Genomic DNA, 23,024 nt, shown 5'->3' with positions numbered 1-23,024 from the left:
ATGCGTTTTACTTTTTGTATTGAAGAACTGAAATAAATAAATTTTTTGATGATATTCTAATTTTGTGAGAAGCACCTGTGCATCAGCAAGTGTCTGGCTCTATGAAGTCAGAACTGTCAATCAAAGAGGGGGATGGAGATAGAGGGAAAACAAACAGGTGGGAAGGTGTATATAAATGATTGGCAATGCCGTGGAGTGCCGAGTGGCGAGACTTAGTTTGAACAGTCATCCTGTGCTGACAAAATACACAAAGTATGCATAAGTACCTTGCAACAGGGTGATCCAATAAAAGGCTCTCCAATATCCTTCTTCCATCTTTGGTAATGAGAAGATCACCTGTGGATTTAATGAATAAAACTTGTCCTCCTTCAGGACCAAAGCAACTACGTAGAATATTCTCCAATGGCTCCGTCACCTGCAGGATTTTACGAATGTTTAGATGTTCTGTATGTCTTTGCATTCTTTAAAATTAAAAGAAAAACAAATTGTACTGGTGTATACAAAGATTATTTTATATGACATCCTAAGTAATGAAACAGTGACAGTATGTTAGCTGCTACTGCGCAGGCGGCGCCACCTTGGAGGAGGAAATTGTTTTTTTATCTCTAGCAAGATGGCGCCGCCGTGCCTGCGCTGTAGCAGCTATCGTATCACCTCTATATACACCGATAGTTGCTACTGCGCAGGCACGGTGGGGCACCATTTTCAAATGGATTTTGTTTTTTAATATCCGGATAACCTCAAGCATATTAATTTTATTCACAGTACACACGCGATTATGCTGCAAATAACACCTCACAGTGGGGCTTTCAGGAGCACACGTCTGACAAGACATCTATTGCGTCCCCCCGTGAAGTGACCACAGAGCGGCAATGGATTGTGATGGCAGCTGGGGCCTACAGAAGACACAATGCCGGCCATACCCTGTGAACCCCAGCCTCATTAAGATATACACTATATTTAAAAAAAAACTAAACATTTTAATCAACCCTCTATAAAAGTAAAGAAATTAGAAAACAAATAAGTTTAGATAAATTTAGTTAACATGTATATTTTCAGCGGCGCTAGTATATAAGGTGTCCTATTGCTGCAAGTCTAGACAACAACCACCATGTTTTAAACCAAAAAAAAGGAGCAAAAATAAGAACCTATCAAATTACTCAAAAATAAAGCTCAAGCAGACAACTAAATATGATACCAAAAAAGGAACCACTTGAAAAGAAATGTAAAATAAATAACTAAATCCAAAAAACAATAATGTTCAAATATAAATAATTTTATTTAGAGACACCAATCCAATCTAACACAGACACATAATAATAAAAAACATAAACAACAAACTAAAAACCAGAGGGGGCAGAGCACCACCCGTAATCTGAGTAATCAATCAAGGTAGTGCATTGTACTATACAAATTCAACTGCCATAATTAGGGAAATATATCCTCCATATATTAAGTTTCATGAATATTAATAAATAAATAAATAAGGTGCTTATGAGTATTCAATCCAGTCCAAGTAGTATCATATAAAGTGCATAAATAACCTCAAGATATATTAATAAAGTGCACATAGTAAGATCACATATAGTATTCCCTAATAGGAAGGTAACTGGCACATAGTAAAAAAAGGACCTCCATATACTAACCAGGATTCATTTCCCACGTAGTGCTACTGCTACCCCGCACTCCAACGCGCGTTTCACACGTTGCTTCGTCAGGGAGTGATGGGGAATGAGGGCTATAGCCGTATATATATATATATATAAGTCCACATAATTAAGTATAGCCAATGGTATATTTCTCACTCACGTGCATATAATCCGGCGCTTGATTCACCGCCGCCAAACACGGCACCATGTCACCGGCCCTGCGGCAACGTCACTAGAGGGCGCAGTCGCACCCTCTGTAACGTCACAGGCAGGGCACGTGACTAGGCACACGTGCAGGGAGGCAAATCAAGCGCACAACACCGGAGCGGCCATTGGAAGTGTTGGCAAAGAAGAGGGAATAGGAAAATATAACAAAACAAACAACCAAGTACAAAAATAGAGGGTAAATCACGCGCATAACATCAGAGCGGCCAAATGTGTTAAGAACAACAAATATGGGCACAAAAATAAAGAAATATATATAAGTGAATAAGTGCACCAGAAATATATATATAACCACAAAATAAAATAAGCAAATGTCCAGGAAGGCGCTGCCCTAAAAACTGAGTTCATATGCAGCAAATATAATGATGACCACCCTATTCATCCATAGATAAACACTATAAAAAATATATAAAGAGAATATTTGCGCTAAAAAACATCAATATATAAAAATATAAATAAGGAATAGTTCCGTCTGAACTAGGCGTTAGGGTGCCTCCGCATATGTAGTAACAAAAAGAGAAATCCAGCTCACCATAGTGAAGATCCCAGGGGGCTCGGAGCACGGAAACGCTGTGTCAAGGCGTGAGAGAACCAGAAAATGAAAAGGAATTCCTGGAATTCATTTTCATTTTCTGCCTCCGCATATGGCATACCTGAATCCTGATGTGCTGTATATATGCGTGTGTCTCCCTGTAGTGGAAAATCCTGTGGATAATGTCCGTAAGGTCCTTAATGTAGATGTACCAATGCTGGCAAAAGATAGCTGATAAGAAGCAAAAATCGCAGGTGCCAATATGTCGGGGGTCGCCGTCCCGGCCGGTGACAAGCGAACACTCCCGCACACCGCTGAATAGAACGTGCCGTGCACAGGCAGCTCTATCAAAATAATAGAGCTGGCAAGGTGCAGAGCAGCTGCAGGACCTTGCGTGACGTCACTGCCACGTGATGAGTCACGTGACCGGCTACGGAACGCACACCAGACCAATATCCAACGCGTTTCGGAATCGCTGATTCCTTCTTCAGGGATGGTAAGGTGTGCGGTGTGTGCGTCCTAAATAGAGCGCCGGATCGTACGTTATTAACTCATTGTTGGAAGGCAAAAAGTTCTACTTCACTATTGAGGCCATGTGGTACTAAAGTGTTTAACTAGAAAATGCATTTTGTCTCAGCCCTGGACATCTGATGAATAAAATTACCCCCACGTCCATCTTTTTTGACAATTTTTAATCCTGTGACCTTGATGTCCTTCAACGAGCTCCCATGGTGTGTTATAAAATGCATGGACAGGGGGTGTCCAGTAAACTTGTTTGAGATATTCCTCAAATGTTCCCCTATTCTGACATGCATAGCTCTTATGGTGCGGCCTATATAAAGTTTTCCGCAGGGGCAAGTTATTCCATAAATAATTCCCTTGGTGGAACATGTAATAAAATCCTGAATGTCCATAGTAACTGATTTGTTAGAAATAGATGTTTGTTTATTTATGTTCAATTTTTTACATGGTCCACATTTTTTACAAGGGAAGAACCCGTTAGGACAATGTGATGATGTGAGATTACGCCTGTTCCTCACCATGCCGTTCGTAGGGGCTATTATATTACCCAGATTATTTGCTCTTTTATAAATAAATCTGGGACGTGTAGATAAGAGGTCACCAATCACTTTATCCTCCCTTAAGATGTTCCAATGCCTATTCACAATTTTGTGCAAGAATTTACTGTTCGAATTATATTGTGTGATAATTGGGATCTCACCCACTTCCCATTCTTCATGGATATTTTTGGTTTTGTCCCTCTGGATCAATAATTCTGCACGTGAGCACTTGCCAACTAGTTCCCTGGTACCCAATAGGGTTTGTTTGTCATATCCTTTTGCTACGAACTTTTCTACTAGCATGTCGGACTCCAAGTCATAATCCTGTTTCCTTGAACAGTTTCTATGTGCTCTTATAAATTGACTCCTGGGGACGTTCAATAACCAACTGGGGAGGTGGCAACTGTCCAAAGCAATGTAATTGTTGGAGTCCGTGGGTTTATGGTACATTTGCGTCTGAATAGTATTATTTGTTATGAAAATTTTTAAATCTAAAAAATTAATTTCTTTATTACTGGTCGTGACCGTGAATTTTAAAAAATATTCATTTTTATTTAACGCTTGAATAAAATCATTCAATAAAAGGGGGCCTGTGGACCAAATAAATATAATGTCATCTATGAATCTCTGCCATAGGATCAGGCCCGCCCGCAGAGTGCCATTGTGGAAAATGGTTTCCTCTTCCCACTTGCCCACATACAAATTGAATAGAAACGTACAAAATAATAATCGGAAAAGGGAAATTAAAGACTGTGTAACATGTTGTCCCCTTAAAAAGTATAAGTTTAATCAAAAATTCTTTAAAAAATACCACTTCCCAGTGAAACAGAAAAAAATAAATATACAAATATGGATCACAAATGTGCACCTATCCTAATATAACCCTACGCTTACCTGCTGTCCCTTCCTAGCAGTGGAGGTTGGCACCCTGATAGATAATTTGGCGCCCCCACTCCGCGGCGGCTGACACCTGCTCACCCTATTACAAACCTAACCAACTAAAGGAGGGAAAACAATGAGCAATAAAAAGAGATGAAAGAAAGCGTAAGGTAAGAAAAATACATATAGGTGCACAAAAAATATACCAATACAGCCCCCTTCTATATTGGAATCTCATGTAGGACGGTTCAAGCATTAGGAAAGGCAATTGAAGCAAACAAATCCGTATGCTTGACAAAAAATATCCACCAGTCCTACTGCACATTTCTCAGGGATATAACTGTGTGCAAAAATAATGAGATAATCATAGAAGGAAGGACATATATTAACAAATAACCTGGTTCAGTCTAAGATATAAGATATAACATGTGTATGGCAACACCTCCCTCGTAAGGGTTAATAAACAATGGTTATAACCAGCGCTTTACAGGATGTTCAACATACAAATTGGCATAGCTGGGGGCGAACCTGGTACCCATGGCAGTACCCCACTTCTGGGAGTAGTAGTGCACCCCAAATTTAAAATAATTGTGTTTTAATATAAAATCAACACATTCCAAAATGAAGACTGATCATCTGGGATGTTATCGTTTAACATGAAATGTTTTGCCACTGCGCACCCTTTTTCATGCTCAATGACGGTATATAGGGAGGTGATGTCTAAAGTACCTATAATATAGGACTCTTCCCATGTTATATCCTTTAAAATATTTAAAATATGCGTACTGTCCTTTACATACAAGGGGAGCTTAGGGCACAACTTCTGTAAATAACAGTCCACGAATCTTGAAAGGTTGGATGTAAGCCCCCCTATAGCAGAAATAATCGGTCGACCCGGTGGGTTAATGGGGTCTTTATGGACTTTCGGCAAATAATAAAGATATGGGGTTCTGGGGTATGGAGAGTTTATAAAATCAAATTCATTTTTATTAAAAAACCCTTTTTGAAGGCCCGTTCTAATTAAAACTTGCATCTCTCCTAAATATTTATCCGTTGGGTCAGTCTTAAAAATCTCATAAGTCAGTGTATCACCCAACAGACGTGAGGATTCTTTATTGTAATCTTCAGTATTCAGAATCACAATACCACCACCCTTGTCAGCGGGCCTAATAGTCAAATTTCTATTATTTTGAAATTGCTGGATAGCTCTTCGCACTTGATTAGATAGATTGGATTTAAATTTAGAACATTTTTTATCTGAAATTTTCCTGATGTCACGTATGACATTATTCTGGAAAGCATTGAAAGCTTCCGAATACTCTGTGTGCGGGAGTGTTCGCTTGTCACCGGCCGGGACGGCGACCCCCGACATATTGGCACCTGCGATTTTTGCTTCTTATCAGCTATCTTTTGCCAGCATTGGTACATCTACATTAAAAACCTTACGGACATTATCCACAGGATTTTCCACTACAAGGAGACACACGCATATATACAGCACATAAGGATTCAGGTATGCCATATGCGGAGGCACCCTAACGCCTAGTTCAGACGGAACTATTCCTTATTTATATTTTTATATACTGATGTTTTTTAGCGCAAATATTCTCTTTATATATTTTTTATAACCACAAAATATTTGTTCATATATACAAATAAAAAAACCCTATTACAAATACACTATAACTCATATTAATATACACAAATACAATACTAGTGTGCAAAAAGTATATAAATGAATATATAATAAAAATAATAATAAAAAATATGCCTCAAAATATTCTACAATATTATACACATGTGATATGTCCACAATCCAGTGATCATGTGAAATTTCTTGAAAAAGGTGACGATTTTTCCAAACACATTTTTCCTCTCCAATGAACTCCTTCTTCATATTTTATACAGTTATTGTTAACGATCACTCTTATTCTATACATAATAGTGAACCTAAAATACTGAAACAAGAAATTAGTTACAAATGAGCATTATATACGGCACATGGATCCCTCACAAAAAGAGATTAAAATAAATAAAACAAAAATAAAATCCAACGACACTCCTTCCGTGCCAGCCTATTCATAAGATGACCACCACGAGCCCCCAAATGGACCACATCAATGCCTTTCACCTGCATCTCAATTGTTCCTGTGGGATGAAACTCCCGATAATGGGAAGGTATCGTTTTTAACTTGGCAACTTCCTCTTTATGTAAATCCTCAAATCCAATCAATCTAGCCGCTCGTATATATCTTATATGCTCCAGGATCTGTACATGCAACTGCCTTGATGTGAGGCCTATATAGATAAGCCCACAAGGGCAAGTGATGTGATACACCACTGATGTAGTTCTACAATTAATAGGGTGTACTATCTTGAACGTATGAGAATTTGAAGAGTTCACAAATACATCAGTCTTGACCATGTACCTACATGCACTACATCCACCACATGGCCGTGAGCCCCAACCTGGTCCCTTGGAGTTAAATATGAATTGCGACCTAGGAGGGATATAATGACTATGTGTAATCATCTCACCTATGGTTTTACTCCTCCTCGCAACGATCCTAGGTGTTCCTTCAATCAATTTAGACAGTTCCGGATCCTCTTTCAGAATAGGCCAGTGACGATTCATAATGTCACCCATGTCTCTCCATCTGCTGTGATAGTTCGTAATCATCCGCAGTTGTGGCTCCTCTTTTCCCCGTATCTGATAACGAAGAAGGCTGTCACGACTCCTGTCCTTGGCTTGCTGATACCCCCTTTCCACATCATCTGGCATATAGCCTCGACGGAAGAATCGCTGCTTCAAATCCCGAGCCTGGTTTTCAAACTCCTCCTCAAAGTCACAAATCCTCCTGGCTCTAATAAATTGTCCCTTAGGGATCGCTTTAATGGTGTGTCTTGGATGTGCAGATCTTGCATGTAATAAAGAGTTTGTACTCGTTTCTTTACGATAAATGGTACTGTGGATATTGCCCAGTTGGTCAACAGACAGTTGCAAATCCAAGAAGTCTATTTTGTTCTCTTCCACTTTAAAAGTAAACTTAATATTCCAGTCATTGGCGTTGAGGTATGTCAAGAAGCCATCCAATTCAGTTCTACTCCCCTGCCAAATAATAAGGACATCGTCTATAAAACGCATCCAACTCAATACATTAGGGCCCGATACATCAGATGAATATGATAGCATATATTCTCGTTCCCAATGGCCCATAAATAAGTTAGCGTATGAGGGCGCGAAGCACGCCCCCATCGCCACTCCCCGTTCCTGTTTAAAATAACGGTCCTTGAAAGTAAAGTAGTTGTGCGTAAGCGCATATTCCAATAATTCCAATAAAAATTCCAATAAATCCGAGTCCATACCCTTGTTTAACAGAAAAAATCTGACTGCCGCTATCCCCTTCTGATGTTCTATACAAGTGTATAGCGACTCAACATCGCCAGAAATGAACAACATGTCTGGTTCAAAGGTGATACCCTGTATCCTTAATACATCACCAGAGTCCTTGATGTATGATGGTAGTTCAAATACACATGGCTTTAAATAATAATCCAAAAATCGGGAAATCATCTCATTTAATCCTCCACACCCGGAGACAATAGGCCTACCGGGAGGATTCAGAAGACTTTTATGGACTTTGGGTAAAAAGTAGGGTTGAGCGAAACGGATCGTTCATTTTCAAAAGTCGCCGACTTTTGGCAAAGTCGGGTTTCATGAAACCCGACCCGATACCTGTGTGGGGTCGGCCATGCGGTACGCGACTTTCGCGCCAAAGTCGCGTTTCGTATGACGCGCTTGGCGCCATTTTTTTCAGCCAATGAAGGGGCGTGGGCAGAGTGATGACATAGGTCTTAGGGGCGTGGACGCCTATCGCCATGTTGTCGCTTGTGCGCTGTAGCGATTTGCACTGTGTAACACCAGCTTTTCAGTTCAGGGACGGACGGAGGGGAGAGGGGGAGAGGGGGAGAGGGGGAGAGGGGGAGAGGGGGAGAGAGGGAGAGAGAGAGAGAGAGAGAGAGAGAGAGAGAGAGAGAGAGAGAGAGAGAAAAAATAAAAAATCCCGTTGCCTTTGCATTGGGTTTCGTGTTTCGGTCGATCCTCGACTTTTCGCCATAATCGGCCGATTTCACTCGACTCGACTTTTGAGATAGTCGGGTTTCGCGAAACCCGGCTCGACCCTAAAAAAGTCAAGGTCGCTCGACCCTAGTAAAAAGTATATAGTTGGAACCACTGGAAATGCAACCCGTAGTCCTTCCCACACTGTTTTAGTAATGCACCCATTCTCCAGTGCAACATCAAGGATATGAAACAGTTGTAGCTGAAAGGCGGATGTGGGGTCTGATGGCAGCCTCTGATAACAAGTATCATCATTTAGTTGTTTAAAGGCCTCTTTCTCGTATAATTGTACCGGCCAAACCACCACATTACCGCCTTTATCAGCCAGCTTGAATACCACCTGTTTCATATCCTTGAGTTCCTGTAGGGCCCATCGTTGTATAGAAGTCAGATTATCATACGGTCTTCTGGTCTGCAACTGATATAGCTCATTACAGACCATTCTTACAAAAACCTCAATAGAGGAATTCAAAGTTAATGGTGGAAATGTTTTAGACCTCTTTTTAATGAAGTCAGGAAACTTACCCTGCTCTGACTCCTGTTGTTCTAAAAGAAGACTCTCTAGTACCCGGAGCGCTTCCAATTCCGCCTCTGTTGAAAAAGGGGCATTATTTTTACTGTGGAATTTTTTCAAAATCAATTTATGGGCAAAAAGAAAAACATCCTTGACAGCCTCAAAAGTATCAAAATTGGCAATTGGGCAGAACGTCAGACCCAAAGTCAATACAGATTGTTGAGCTGACGTGAGAACAATATCAGAAAGGTTAATTACCTTGAGTTCATTGCCTTGTTTGAAGTCCTGAAACTTATTTTTATTATTATTATTGTTACACCCATTGGTCATCTGGCGAGTATTATAGCGTCTTGGATCCATAGCTGGTTCTCCGATACTTGCACTAGCTGACATATGCGATGAGCTACTAGAGATGGATGTAACCAAATTGGTACGGGAGCGATTTTGTTGTAGTCTCCATCTATATACTCTTTTAGTATCATAATCCAGCTGATCACACTGAAATTTCTGCATCTTAGATTTTTTCAAATCCTCCTCCCATCTAATATAGCGTTTATTGAGATCTTCCTCAAATGTGCTAAGTTCAGAGCCTGTAAGATTATTCTTCAATTTCTCCTGCAAAGGTTGTATTTGTCCCTCCAATAACTCCAGTTTCTTCTGATCAAATGAAATCAATAATTCCAAAAAGACCCGGGAACATTTTTCACACGCCTCTTCCCATTTCTGTATAATAACTGTATCCTCAATGGGAAATGAGGGGAAAACCTGGACACGTAATCCTCGTGAAACCAGTCCACGTTGCAAATACTGCTCCAATGTTTTACAATTCCACCAAGTCTTGGTGCGTTTAAACAACAAATCCCTCAATCGCTGACCATCAACCTCTATGCCATCACCAATCTCTTTAGTCTTATCAGAGTTATTTCCAAATATAGTAGATAATTGTGTAAGTCAGTTGGTGTCCCGGCTCTTATAATCCATTGTTGGTAAGGTTCCTCCTACAAAACAGAATAAACTTTAAACCAAAAAAAAGGAGCAAAAATAAGAACCTATCAAATTACTCAAAAATAAAGCTCAAGCAGACAACTAAATATGATACCAAAAAAGGAACCACTTGAAAAGAAATGTAAAATAAATAACTAAATCCAAAAAACAATAATGTTAAAATATAAATAATTTTATTTAGAGACACCAATCCAATCTAACACAGACACATAATAAAAAAACATAAACAACAAACTAAAAACCAGAGGGGGCAGAGCACCACCCGTAATCTGAGTAATCAATCAAGGTAGTGCATTGTACTATACAAATTCAGCTGCCATAATTAGGGAAATATATCCTCCATATACTAAGTTTCATGAATATTAATAAATAAATAAGTAAATAAGGTGCTTATGAGTATTCAATCCAGTCCAAGTAGTATCATATAAAGTGCATAAATAACAGGGTCTATATAACCTCAAGATATATTAATAAAGTGCACATAGTAAGATCACATATAGTATTCCCTAATAGGAAGGTAACTGGCACATAGTAAAAAAAGGACCTCCATATACTAACCAGGATTCATTTCCCACGTGGTGCTACTGCTACCCCGCACTCCAACGCGCGTTTCACACGTTGCTTCGTCAGGAAGTGATGGGAAATGAGGGCTATAGCCGTGTATATATATATATATATATATATATATATATATATGTCCACATAATTAAGTATAGCCAATAGTATATTTCTCACTCACGTGCATATAATCCGGCGCTTGATTCACCGCCGCCAAACACGGCACCATGTCACCGGCCCTGCGGCAACGTCACTAGAGGGCGCAGTTGCACCCTCTGTAACGTCACAGGCAGGGCACATGACTAGGCACACGTGCAGGGAGGCAAATCAAGCGCACAACACCGGAGCGGCCATTGGAAGTGTTGGCAAAGAAGAGGGAATAGGAAAATATAACAAAACAAACAACCAAGTACAAAAATAGAGGGTAAATCACGCGCATAACATCAGAGCGGCCAAATGTGTTAAGAACAACAAATATGGGCACAAAAATAAAGAAATATATATAAGTGAATAAGTGCACCAGAAATATATATATATACAGTGGGGCAAAAAAGTATTTAGTCAGTCAGCAATAGTGCAAGTTCCACCACTTAAAAAGATGAGAGGCGTCTGTAATTTACATCATAGGTAGACCTCAACTGTGGGAGACAAACTGAGAAAAAAAAATCCAGAAAATCACATTGTCTGTTTTTTTATCATTTTTTTTTGCATTTTATGGTGGAAAATAAGTGTTTGGTCAGAAACAAGCAATCAAGATTGCTGGCTCTCACAGACCTGTAACTTCTTCTTTAAGAGTCTCCTCTTTCCTCCACTCATTACCTGTAGTAATGGCACCTGTTTAAACTTGTTATCAGTATAAAAAGACACCTGTGCACACCCTCAAACAGTCTGACTCCAAACTCCACTATGGTGAAGACCAAAGAGCTGTCAAAGGACACCAGAAACAAAATTGTAGCCCTGCACCAGGCTGGGAAGACTGAATCTGCAATAGCCAACCAGCTTGGAGTGAAGAAATAAACAGTGGGAGCAATAATTAGAAAATGGAAGACATACAAGACCACTGATAATCTCCCTCGATCTGGGGCTCCACGCAAAATCCCACCCCGTGGGGTCAGAATGATCACAACAACAGTGAGCAAAAATCCCAGAACCACGCGGGGGGACCTAGTGAATGTACTGCAGAGAGCTGGGACCAATGTAACAAGGCCTACCATAAATAACACACTACGCCACCATGGACTCAGATCCTGCAGTGCCAGACGTGTCCCACTGCTTAAGCCAGTACATGTCCGGGCCCGTCTGAAGTTTGCTAGAGAGCATTTGGATGATCCAGAGGAGTTTTGGGAGAATGTCCTATGGTCTGATGAAACCAAACTGGAAACGTTTGGTAGAAAAACAACTTGTCGTGTTTGGAGGAAAAAGAATACTGAGTTGCATCCATCAAACACCATACCTACTGTAAAGCATGGTGGTGGAAACATCATGCTTTGGGGCTGTTTCTCTGCAAAGGGGCCAGGATGACTGATCCGGGTACATGAAAGAATGAATGGGGCCATGTATCGTGAGATTTTGAGTGCAAACCTCCTTCCATCAGCAAGGGCATTGAAGATGAAACGTGGCTGGGTCTTTCAGCATGACAATGATCCAAAGCACACTGCCAGGGCGACGAAGGAGTGGCTTCGTAAGAAGCATTTCAAGGTCCTGGAGTGGCCTAGCCAGTCTCCAGATCTCAACCCTGTAGAAAACCTATGGAGGGAGTTGAAAGTCCGTGTTGCCAAGCGAAAAGCCAAAAACATCACTGCTCTAGAGGAGATCTGCATGGAGGAATGGGCCAACATACCAACAACAGTGTGTGGCAACCTTGTGAAGACTTACAGAAAACGTTTGACCTCTGTCATTGCCAACAAAGGATATATTACAAAGTATTGAGATGAAATTTTGTTTCTGACCAAATACTTATTTTCCACCATAAAATGCAAATAAAATGTTAAAAAAACAGACAATGTGATTTTCTGGATTTTTTTTTCTCAGTTTGTCTCCCATAGTTGAGGTCTACCTATGATGTAAATTACAGACGCCTCTCATCTTTTTAAGTGGTGGAACTTGCACTATTGCTGACTGACTAAATACTTTTTTGCCCCACTGTATATATATAACCACAAAATATTTGTTCATATATACAAATAAAAAAACCCTAATTATTACAAATAATACACTATAACTCATATTAATATACACAAATACAATACTAGTGTGCAAAAAATATATAAATGAATATATAATAAAAATAATAATAAAAAATATGCCTCAAAATATTCTACAATATTATACACATGTGATATGTCAACAATCCAGTGATCATGTGAAATTTCTTGAAAAAGGTGACGATTTTTCCAAACACATTTTTCCTCTCCAATGAATCGCTCCCGTACCAATTCGGTTACATCCATCTCTAGTAGCTCATCGCATGTGTCAGCTAGTGCAAGTATCGGAGAACCAGCTATGGATCCAAGACGCTATAATACTCGCCATATGACCAATGGGCGTAACAATAATAATAAAAATAAGTTTCAGGACTTCAAACAAGGCAATGAACTCAAGGTAATTAACCTTTCTGATATTGTTCTCACGTCAGCTCAACAATCTGTATTGACTTTGGGTCTGACGTTCTGCCCAACTGCCAATTTTGATACTTTTGAGGCTATCAAGGATGTTTTTCTTATTGCCCGTAAATTGATTTTGAAAAAATTCCACAGTAAAAATAATGCCCCTTTTTCAACAGAGGCGGAATTGGAAGCGCTCCGGGTACTAGAGAGTCTTCTTTTAGAACAACAGGAGTCAGAGCAGGGTAAGTTTCCTGACTTCATTAAAAAGAGGAACACATGGGCTACTTGCACAGTGAACAAGTCTGTATGATCATGTTCACACACCACCAAGAAACCTGAAGACACAAAAGAGAATAGTAAAACCAAAAACACTCAGTTTGAAAAAATGTTGCAGTAATCCGCAAGTGCTAGTAAAAGATGTAAAAAACAGGGTATTTGGTTGATACGTTTTTTGCAAAAAATGTATACTAAGCTGCTCTACCAATCTTCACGGTATACCCTTATCAGAGCAGTCCTAACTAATGTATGCAATCCCTATCTGATGTATTTAAAAACCTGATCATCTGTATATAACCTGTGTGAACAGGGTTCAGAGAGGAAAAATCCATGTGTGCATACAGGGTAGAACAGCTTTTGTGCAGATAGCCCAAGAGGAGTGGTGGAACTCCCCAGTCTTGTAGACACAAGAGAACAATTATGGAAACAGGAACACATGGGCTACTTGCACAGTGAACAAGTCTGTATGATCATGTTCACACACCACCAAGAAACCTGAAGACACAAAAGAGAATAGTAAAACCAAAAACACTCAGTTTGAAAAAATGTTGCAGTAATCCGCAAGTGCTAGTAAAAGATGTAAAAAACAGGGTATTTGGTTGATACGTTTTTTGCAAAAAATGTATACTAAGCTGCTCTACCAATCTTCACGGTATACCCTTATCAGAGCAGTCCTAACTAATGTATGCAATCCCTATCTGATGTATTTAAAAACCTGATCATCTGTATATAACCTGTGTGAACAGGGTTCAGAGAGGAAAAATCCATGTGTGCATACAGGGTAGAACAGCTTTTGTGCAGATAGCCCAAGAGGAGTGGTGGAACTCCCCAGTCTTGTAGACACAAGAGAACAATTATGGAAACAGGAACACATGGGCTACTTGCACAGTGAACAAGTCTGTATGATCATGTTCACACACCACCAAGAAACCTGAAGACACAAAAGAGAATAGTAAAACCAAAAACACTCAGTTTGAAAAAATGTTGCAGTAATCCGCAAGTGCTAGTAAAAGATGTAAAAAACAGGGTATTTGGTTGATACGTTTTTTGCAAAAAATGTATACTAAGCTGCTCTACCAATCTTCACGGTATACCCTTATCAGAGCAGTCCTAACTAATGTATGCAATCCCTATCTGATGTATTTAAAAACCTGATCATCTGTATATAACCTGTGTGAACAGGGTTCAGAGAGGAAAAATCCATGTGTGCATACAGGGTAGAACAGCTTTTGTGCAGATAGCCCAAGAGGAGTGGTGGAACTCCCCAGTCTTGTAGACACAAGAGAACAATTATGGAAACAGGAACACATGGGCTACTTGCACAGTGAACAAGTCTGTATGATCATGTTCACACACCACCAAGAAACCTGAAGACACAAAAGAGAATAGTAAAACCAAAAACACTCAGTTTGAAAAAATGTTGCAGTAATCCGCAAGTGCTAGTAAAAGATGTAAAAAACAGGGTATTTGGTTGATACGTTTTTTGCAAAAAATGTATACTAAGCTGCTCTACCAATCTTCACGGTATACCCTTATCAGAGCAGTCCTAACTAATGTATGCAATCCCTATCTGATGTATTTAAAAACCTGATCATCTGTATATAACCTGTGTGAACAGGGTTCAGAGAGGAAAAATCCATGTGTGCATACAGGGTAGAACAGCTTTTGTGCAGATAGCCCAAGAGGAGTGGTGGAACTCCCCAGTCTTGTAGACACAAGAGAACAATTATGGAAACAGGAACACATGGGCTACTTGCACAGTGAACAAGTCTGTATGATCATGTTCACACACCACCAAGAAACCTGAAGACACAAAAGAGAATAGTAAAACCAAAAACACTCAGTTTGAAAAAATGTTGCAGTAATCCGCAAGTGCTAGTAAAAGATGTAAAAAACAGGGTATTGGGTTGATACGTTTTTTGCAAAAAATGTATACTAAGCTGCTCTACCAATCTTCACGGTATACCCTTATCAGAGCAGTCCTAACTAATGTATGCAATCCCTATCTGATGTATTTAAAAACCTGATCATCTGTATATAACCTGTGTGAACAGGGTTCAGAGAGGAAAAATCCATGTGTGCATACAGGGTAGAACAGCTTTTGTGCAGATAGCCCAAGAGGAGTGGTGGAACTCCCCAGTCTTGTAGACACAAGAGAACAATTATGGAAACAGGAACACATGGGCTACTTGCACAGTGAACAAGTCTGTATGATCATGTTCACACACCACCAAGAAACCTGAAGACACAAAAGAGAATAGTAAAACCAAAAACACTCAGTTTGAAAAAATGTTGCAGTAATCCGCAAGTGCTAGTAAAAGATGTAAAAAACAGGGTATTTGGTTGATACGGGATTGCATACATTAGTTAGGACTGCTCTGATAAGGGTATACCGTGAAGATTGGTAGAGCAGCTTAGTATACATTTTTTGCAAAAAACGTATCAACCAAATACCCTGTTTTTTACATCTTTTACTAGCACTTGCGGATTACTGCAACATTTTTTCAAACTGAGTGTTTTTGGTTTTACTATTCTCTTTTGTGTCTTCAGGTTTCTTGGTGGTGTGTGAACATGATCATACAGACTTGTTCACTGTGCAAGTAGCCCATGTGTTCCTGTTTCCATAATTGTTCTCTTGTGTCTACAAGACTGGGGAGTTCCACCACTCCTCTTGGGCTATCTGCACAAAAGCTGTTCTACCCTGTATGCACACATGGATTTTTCCTCTCTGAACCCTGTTCACACAGGTTATATACAGATGATCAGGTTTTTAAATACATCAGATAGGGATTGCATACATTAGTTAGGACTGCTCTGATAAGGGTATACCGTGAAGATTGGTAGAGCAGCTTAGTATACATTTTTTGCAAAAAACGTATCAACCAAATACCCTGTTTTTTACATCTTTTACTAGCACTTGCGGATTACTGCAACATTTTTTCAAACTGAGTGTTTTTGGTTTTACTATTCTCTTTTGTGTCTTCATTAAAAAGAGGTCTAAAACATTTCCACCATTAACTTTGAATTCCTCTATTGAGGTTTTTGTAAGAATGGTCTGTAATGAGCTATATCAGTTGCAGACCAGAAGACCATATGATAATCTGACTTCTATACAACGAAGGGCCCTACAGGAACTCAAGGATATGAAACAGGTGGTATTCAAGCCGGCTGATAAAGGCGGTAATGTGGTGGTTTGGCCGGTACAATTATACGAGAAAGAGGCCTTTAATCAACTAAATGATGATACTTGTTATCAGAGGCTGCCATCAGACCCCACATCCGCCTTTCAGCTACAACTGTTTCATATCCTTGATATTGCACTGGAGAATGGGTGCATTACTAAAACAGTGTGGGAAGGACTACGGGTTGCATAGGACTATTGTCTCCGGGTGTGGAGGATTAAATGAGATGATTTCCCGATTTTTGGATTATTATTTAAAGCCATGTGTATTTGAACTACCATCATACATCAAGGACTCTGGTGATGTATTAAGGATACAGGGTATCACCTTTGAACCAGACATGTTGTTCATTTCTGGCGATGTTGAATCGCTATACACTTGTATAGAACATCAGAAGGGGATAGCAGCAGTCAGATTTTTTCTGTTAAACAAGGGTATGGACTCGGATTTATTGGAATTTTTATTGGAATTATTGGAATATGCGCTTACGCACAACTACTTTACTTTCAAGGACCGTTATTTTAAACAGGAACGGGGAGTGGCGATGGGGGCGTGCTTCGCGCCCTCATACGCTAACTTATTTATGGGCCATTGGGAACGGGAATATATGCTATCATATTCATCTGATGTATCGGGCCCTAATGTATTGAGTTGGATGCGTTTTATAGAGAATGTCGTTATCATTTGGTAGGGGAGTAGAACTGAATTGGATGGCTTCTTGACATACCTCAACGCCAATGACTGGAATATTAAGTTTACTTTTAAAGTGGAAGAGAACAAAATAGGCTTCTTTGATTTGCAACTGTCTGTTGACCAAACGGGGCAATATCCACAGTACCATTTATCGTAAAGAAACGAGTACAAACTCTTTATTACATGCAAGATCTGCACATCCAAGACACACCATTAAAGCGATCCCTAAGGGACAATTTATTAGAGCCAGGAGGATTTGTGACTTTGAGGAGGAGTTTGAAAACCAGGCTCGGGATTTGAAGCAGCGATTCTTCCGTCGAGGCTATATGCCAGATGATGTGGAAGCCAAGCCAAGGACAGGAGTCGTGACAGCCTTCTTCGTTATCAGATACGGGGAAAAGAGGAGCCACAACTGCGGATGATTACGAACTATCACAGCAGATGGAGAGACATGGGTGACATTATGAATCGTCACTGGCCTATTCTGAAAGAGGATCCGGAACTGTCTAAATTGATTGAAGGAACACCTAGGATCGTTGTGAGGAGGAGTAAAACCATAGGTGAGATGATTACACATAGTCATTATATCCCTCCTAGGTCGCAATTCATATTTAACTTCAAGGGACCAGTTTGGGGCTCACGGCCATGTGGTGGATGTAGTGCATGTAGGTACATGGTCAAGACTGATGTATTTGTGAACTCTTCAAATTCTCATACGTTCAAGATAGTACACCCTATTAATTGCAGAACTACATCAGTGGTGTATCACATCACTTGCCCTTGTGGGCTTATCTATATAGGCCTCACATCAAGGCAGTTGCATGTACAGATCCTGGAGCATATAAGAGATATACGAGCGGCTAGATTGATTGGATTTGAGGATTTACATAAAGAGGAAGTTGCTAAGTTAAAAACGATACCTTCCCACTATCGGGAGTTTCATCCCACAGGAACAATTGAGATGCAGGTGAAAGGCATTGATGTGGTCCATTTGGGGGCTCGTGGTGGTCATCTTATGAATAGGCTGGCACGGAAGGAGTGTCGTTGGATAACGACACTCAGAACAATGAAACCACTTGGTCTTAATGACCAATGGGGTTTCTCCAGTTTTTTATAGTTTCCCTTTCTTGCTGATCATCAACCTCTGTGCCAAATGATTATGTAGATATATAGGTCATATATTTGGTTATTTGAATGATTAACAATTATATTTGGTCATATTATTGTATATTTTCTTTGATTTTATTTTTGTTTTATTTATTTTAATCTCTTTTTGTGAGGGATCTATGTGCCGTATATAATGCTTATTTGTAACTAATTTCTTGTTTCAGTATTTTAGGTTCACTATTATGTATAGAATAAGAGTGATCGTTAACAATAACTGTATAAAATATGAAGAAGGAGTTCATTGGAGAGGAAAAATGTGTTTGGAAAAATTGTCACCTTTTTCAAGAAATTTCACATGATCACTGGATTGTGGACATATCACATGTGTATAATATTGTAGAATATTTTGAGGCATATTTTTTATTATTATTTTTATTATATATTCATTTATATATTTTTTGCACACTAGTATTGTATTTGTGTATATTAATATGAGTTATAGTGTACTATTTGTAATAATTAGGTTTTTTTTAATTTGTATATATGAACAAATATTTTGTGGTTATATATATATTTCTGGTGCATTTATTTACTTATATATATTTCTTTATTTTTGTGCCCATATTTGTTGTTCTTAACACATTTGGCCGCTCTGATGTTATGCGCGTGATTTGGTGACCAGAAAAATGCACACAGGAAAATTGCCCACAGGAAAAATGCCCACAGGAAAATTCCCCACACGGAAAATTCCCCACACGGAAAATTCCCCACACGGAAAATTGCCAATTGCATCATCACAAAGTTTCAGATCTATGATTTTTCAGGTGCAAGGTTCACATGATATGTGAAAAGTGCCCACAGACATTGTCATGATCTGTACTTTTATCCCTGTCCTGTATTTTGTATAATATGTCATGATGTGATGTGACTTCTCTTTCGTTGTATTTACTGTACATTTTGCAATGTCATGGGGTGTATGTAACTAACCAGTCTCCTTCCCCCAATACTTGCAGCCCTGAGCTATAATTTAATTAAGCTTTGTCCACACCACTAGGGAAAGAATAGCCATTCTTCCTCACAGCAGGTGGCTAGTCAAATGTAAATACTACCTAGACTGCCTGGAGCCCACCAGTCTAGAATCTTCTGGTGGACCCAACCATTGAATAGAAGGTGTGACCCCCCTTTATGGGCGGATCCCAGGAGCTCAGACAATCCATTCCTATTTTGAGATCAGATGTGAGTTGATCCTTGAAGGAGAAGGAGTGGGGATTCTTAGCTGAGGCAAGACCCCATGTCCATCTGGAACTGCGGAAGCAAACGGGGCGAGACTTGAGCTGAGGACATATCTCGTTGTTTGTGAGATTGTTTTGGGATCTATTGGACTCGTGTGGACTATTGCTTTGTTACCTGGCACAAGGATTATCGGGAGGTGCCCCCGAACCTGTTCCATTGGACTAATTGTGGACTCTGTAGATCTACCTGCATGTGTTATTTCAGCGTTCTTGATAATAAATCTGTTGAATCATCCCTCGGCCTGTTGTCCCTTCTTGCTCTGCCGTACACCCCGTCACAGACATGAATACCCACAGGAAAACAGTAGAGAGTTATAGGTGAGATGCTCTGCAGAACAGAGAATAGCATAGAGCTATAGGCTAAATGCTCTGCAGGACAGGACAGGTGCCTTCTGGGCTTCCAGGACCAACTATCTCTGCCAGCAGCAGTGATACTTTTGTGAGCACTGATAGCAGTGATGGCTCCTCTGGATCACACTGCTGCTGGTTCTGCATGTGCTGCTGTTTTGGGCTGGTGGGAGGAGTAAGGCAGAATCAGTGAGAGATGAGAGCAGACTAGATCTATCTATTGCTGATAATGACAGACTGCTGCAAACCACAGATCATCATTTTTGCAGTTTTGCACTAGGTCAACTGTAAATCACAAGTTGATCACATATTATGTGAACGTCCTCACCTTGCACCTGAAATATCATAGATCTGAAACTTTTGTGATGCTTTAATTGGCAATTTTCCGTGTGGGGAATTTTCCGTGTGGGGAAGTTTCCGTGTCGGGAACTTTCCATGTGGGGAATTTTCCGTGTGGGGAATTTTTCTGTGGGCATTTTTCCTGTGGGTAATGTTCCTGTGTGCAATTTTCAGGGAACCGCGTGATTTACCCTCTATTTTTGTACTTGGTTGTTTGTTTTGTTATATTTTCCTATTCCCTCTTCTTTGCCAACACTTCCAATGGCCGCTCCGGTGTTGTGCGCTTGATTTGCCTCCCTGCACGTGTGCCTAGTCACGTGCCCTGCCTGTGACGTTACAGAGGGTGCGACTGCGCCCTCTAGTGACGTTGCCGCAGGGCCGGTGACATGGTGCCGTGTTTGGCGGCGGTGAATCAAGCGCCGGATTATATGCACGTGAGTGAGAAATATACCATTGGCTATACTTAATTATGTGGACATATATATATATATACGGCTATAGCCCTCATTCCCCATCACTCCCTGACGAAGCAACGTGTGAAACGCGCGTTGGAGTGCGGGGTAGCAGTAGCACCACGTGGGAAATGAATCCTGGTTAGTATATGGAGGTCCTTTTTTTACTATGTGCCAGTTACCTTCCTATTAGGGAATACTATATGTGATCTTACTATGTGCACTTTATTAATATATCTTGAGGTTATTTATGCACTTTATATGATACTACTTGGACTGGATTGAATACTCATAAGCACCTTATTTATTTATTAATATTCATGAAACTTAATATATGGAGGATATATTTCCCTAATTATGGCAGCTGAATTTGTATAGTACAATGCACTACCTTGATTGATTACTCAGATTACGGGTGGTGCTCTGCCCCCTCTGGTTTTTAGTTTGTTGTTTATGTTTTTTATTATTATGTGTCTGTGTTAGATTGGATTGGTGTCTCTAAATAAAATTATTTCTATTTGAACATTATTGTTTTTTGGATTTAGTTATTTATTTTACATTTCTTTTCAAGTGGTTCCTTTTTTTGTTTTAATAACCACCATGTTGTAAAAAAAAAATAAGGAATTCTAAAATTATTAGATTTACGCACAGGAAACTAGATGAAAACAGCGTTGAATCCCTAAATAACGGAAAAAACCCCCCACACTAAATGAAATCTAAATAGAAGAAATCTATGTTTACTCGGGAGATATATTGAAGACTTGTATAGTACACATAAGGAGGGTAGTAAAATACAGAAAATATTCACTATGGAGACAACATTATCCCGTAGGATTCGATTGACGATGCTATGAGATTAGTAACATATAGCGCTAACCACCTGTGGAAATATTGAGCAGTAAGGGTTAATGCGCTGCGTGATCAAGTGTCTGGTGGGTTATTGCAGCCCCCCGAAATGAAGCTTGCAGAGTTATTATACTGCGAGCCTGTAAGGTAACAAATAGAAGATAAAGAAGTAACAGGTTGGACAGAAGTCTATAAAAAGGAGTTCGATTAGAGTCTATTAGAGAGGGTTTAACCCCTGATGGTAGGTGACTGTCCCGGTCCTTGATCCACAGTAGAAAGTCCTATGAAAGACCAATCATGCATGCAATAGTCACAGTTGGGTAGAAGATGCCCCGGCCGGTGGCAGAGCTTCTGAGATTAGGGTGATGCGGCGCGTGTTCCCCAAGGATAACCCCAAGGAACAGCGATCCCCTCCCCCTCAGACTGTCAGTGTGCCCTGAGGAAGACATGGACATCTCGGTACTGTAACAGTTAATAACAGGAACATCCACAGGTGCACAATATATTTACCTCCCCAGCCATGTATCACCCGGAATGTGAGCCTATCAGCTCTCACCTCTGCCTGTCTCCATGACAACCACTAGCAGGAAACAGCGCGCCCAATCATAGAGCAAGCTACAAGGTTACTAAAATGTAAAGCTTCTTCCGGGATGGCGTCATTTCCGCCACGTGCTATGGGCGTGCCCACACTAGACTCAACCCGAGGCCCAATCATCTTCTGACAAAGGCGTGCCAACGTGATAGATTAGTCACGTGATTGTCACCTGACAGTGTACCATGTGACCCACGTTGGTTAGCGAGAAAATCCAAACAGGAAAAATGTTATTTTCGGAGAAAAGCATTAGTTTATAGAAGAGCTGCGGTGGCCCGGCAGTATGGTGTGTTGTTCTGTGTGCTAGTAGTGTGGTACGGAGTGTGTGACTAATAGAGGAGTGACTATAGGACGTAACTGGGGGTACTGAGCGGGTGTGACTAATATAGGGCTGTAATATATGTGAGGTGTATATAGGACATGACTGGAGGTACTGAGAGTGTGTGACTAATATAGGGGTGTAATATGTGAGGTGTATATAGGACATAACTGGGGGTACTGAGCGGGTGTGACTAATATAGGGCTGTAATATATGTGAGGTGTATATAGGACATGACTGGAGGTACTGAGAGTGTGTGACTAATATAGGGGTGTAATATATGTGAGGTGTATATAGGACGTAACTGGGGGTACTGAGCGGGTGTGACTAATATAGGGCTGTAATATATGTGAGGTGTGTATAGAAGGTTACTGGGGGTACTGAGCGGGTGTGTGACTAATATAGGGGTGTAATATATGTGAGGTGTAT

General features: G+C 40.1%; 1 protein-coding gene across 4 annotated transcripts in view; it reads right to left on the bottom strand.

The window, feature by feature from the left end:
* BBS10 (Bardet-Biedl syndrome 10) overlaps positions 1-22,333 on the bottom strand; it is a 32,667-nt gene extending 10,334 nt beyond the window's left edge. Inside the window, exons 1-5 of one of the 4 annotated variants that reach the window (XM_069764560.1) lie at positions 22,195-22,312; positions 9,239-9,978; positions 8,992-9,057; positions 6,885-7,455; positions 267-461 (exon numbers count right to left, since the gene is read on the bottom strand). In XM_069764560.1, coding sequence (XP_069620661.1) covers positions 267-460 — 194 coding nt within the window. In that variant the 5' untranslated portion in view covers position 461; positions 6,885-7,455; positions 8,992-9,057; positions 9,239-9,978; positions 22,195-22,312. Of the gene's footprint in view, positions 1-266; positions 462-2,527; positions 2,731-6,884; positions 7,456-8,991; positions 9,058-9,238; positions 9,979-22,194 lie in introns of those variants that run through there. The other 3 variants (XM_069764562.1, XM_069764564.1, XM_069764563.1) reach the window with 3 other exon arrangements.
* Between the last annotated feature and the right edge of the window lie 691 nt (positions 22,334-23,024).

The sequence above is a fragment of the Ranitomeya imitator genome, chromosome 4 (genome assembly GCF_032444005.1).
Source record: "Ranitomeya imitator isolate aRanImi1 chromosome 4, aRanImi1.pri, whole genome shotgun sequence".
Lineage (NCBI taxonomy): Eukaryota > Metazoa > Chordata > Amphibia > Anura > Dendrobatidae > Ranitomeya > Ranitomeya imitator.
This window is presented reverse-complemented; position numbering and strand designations above follow the sequence as displayed.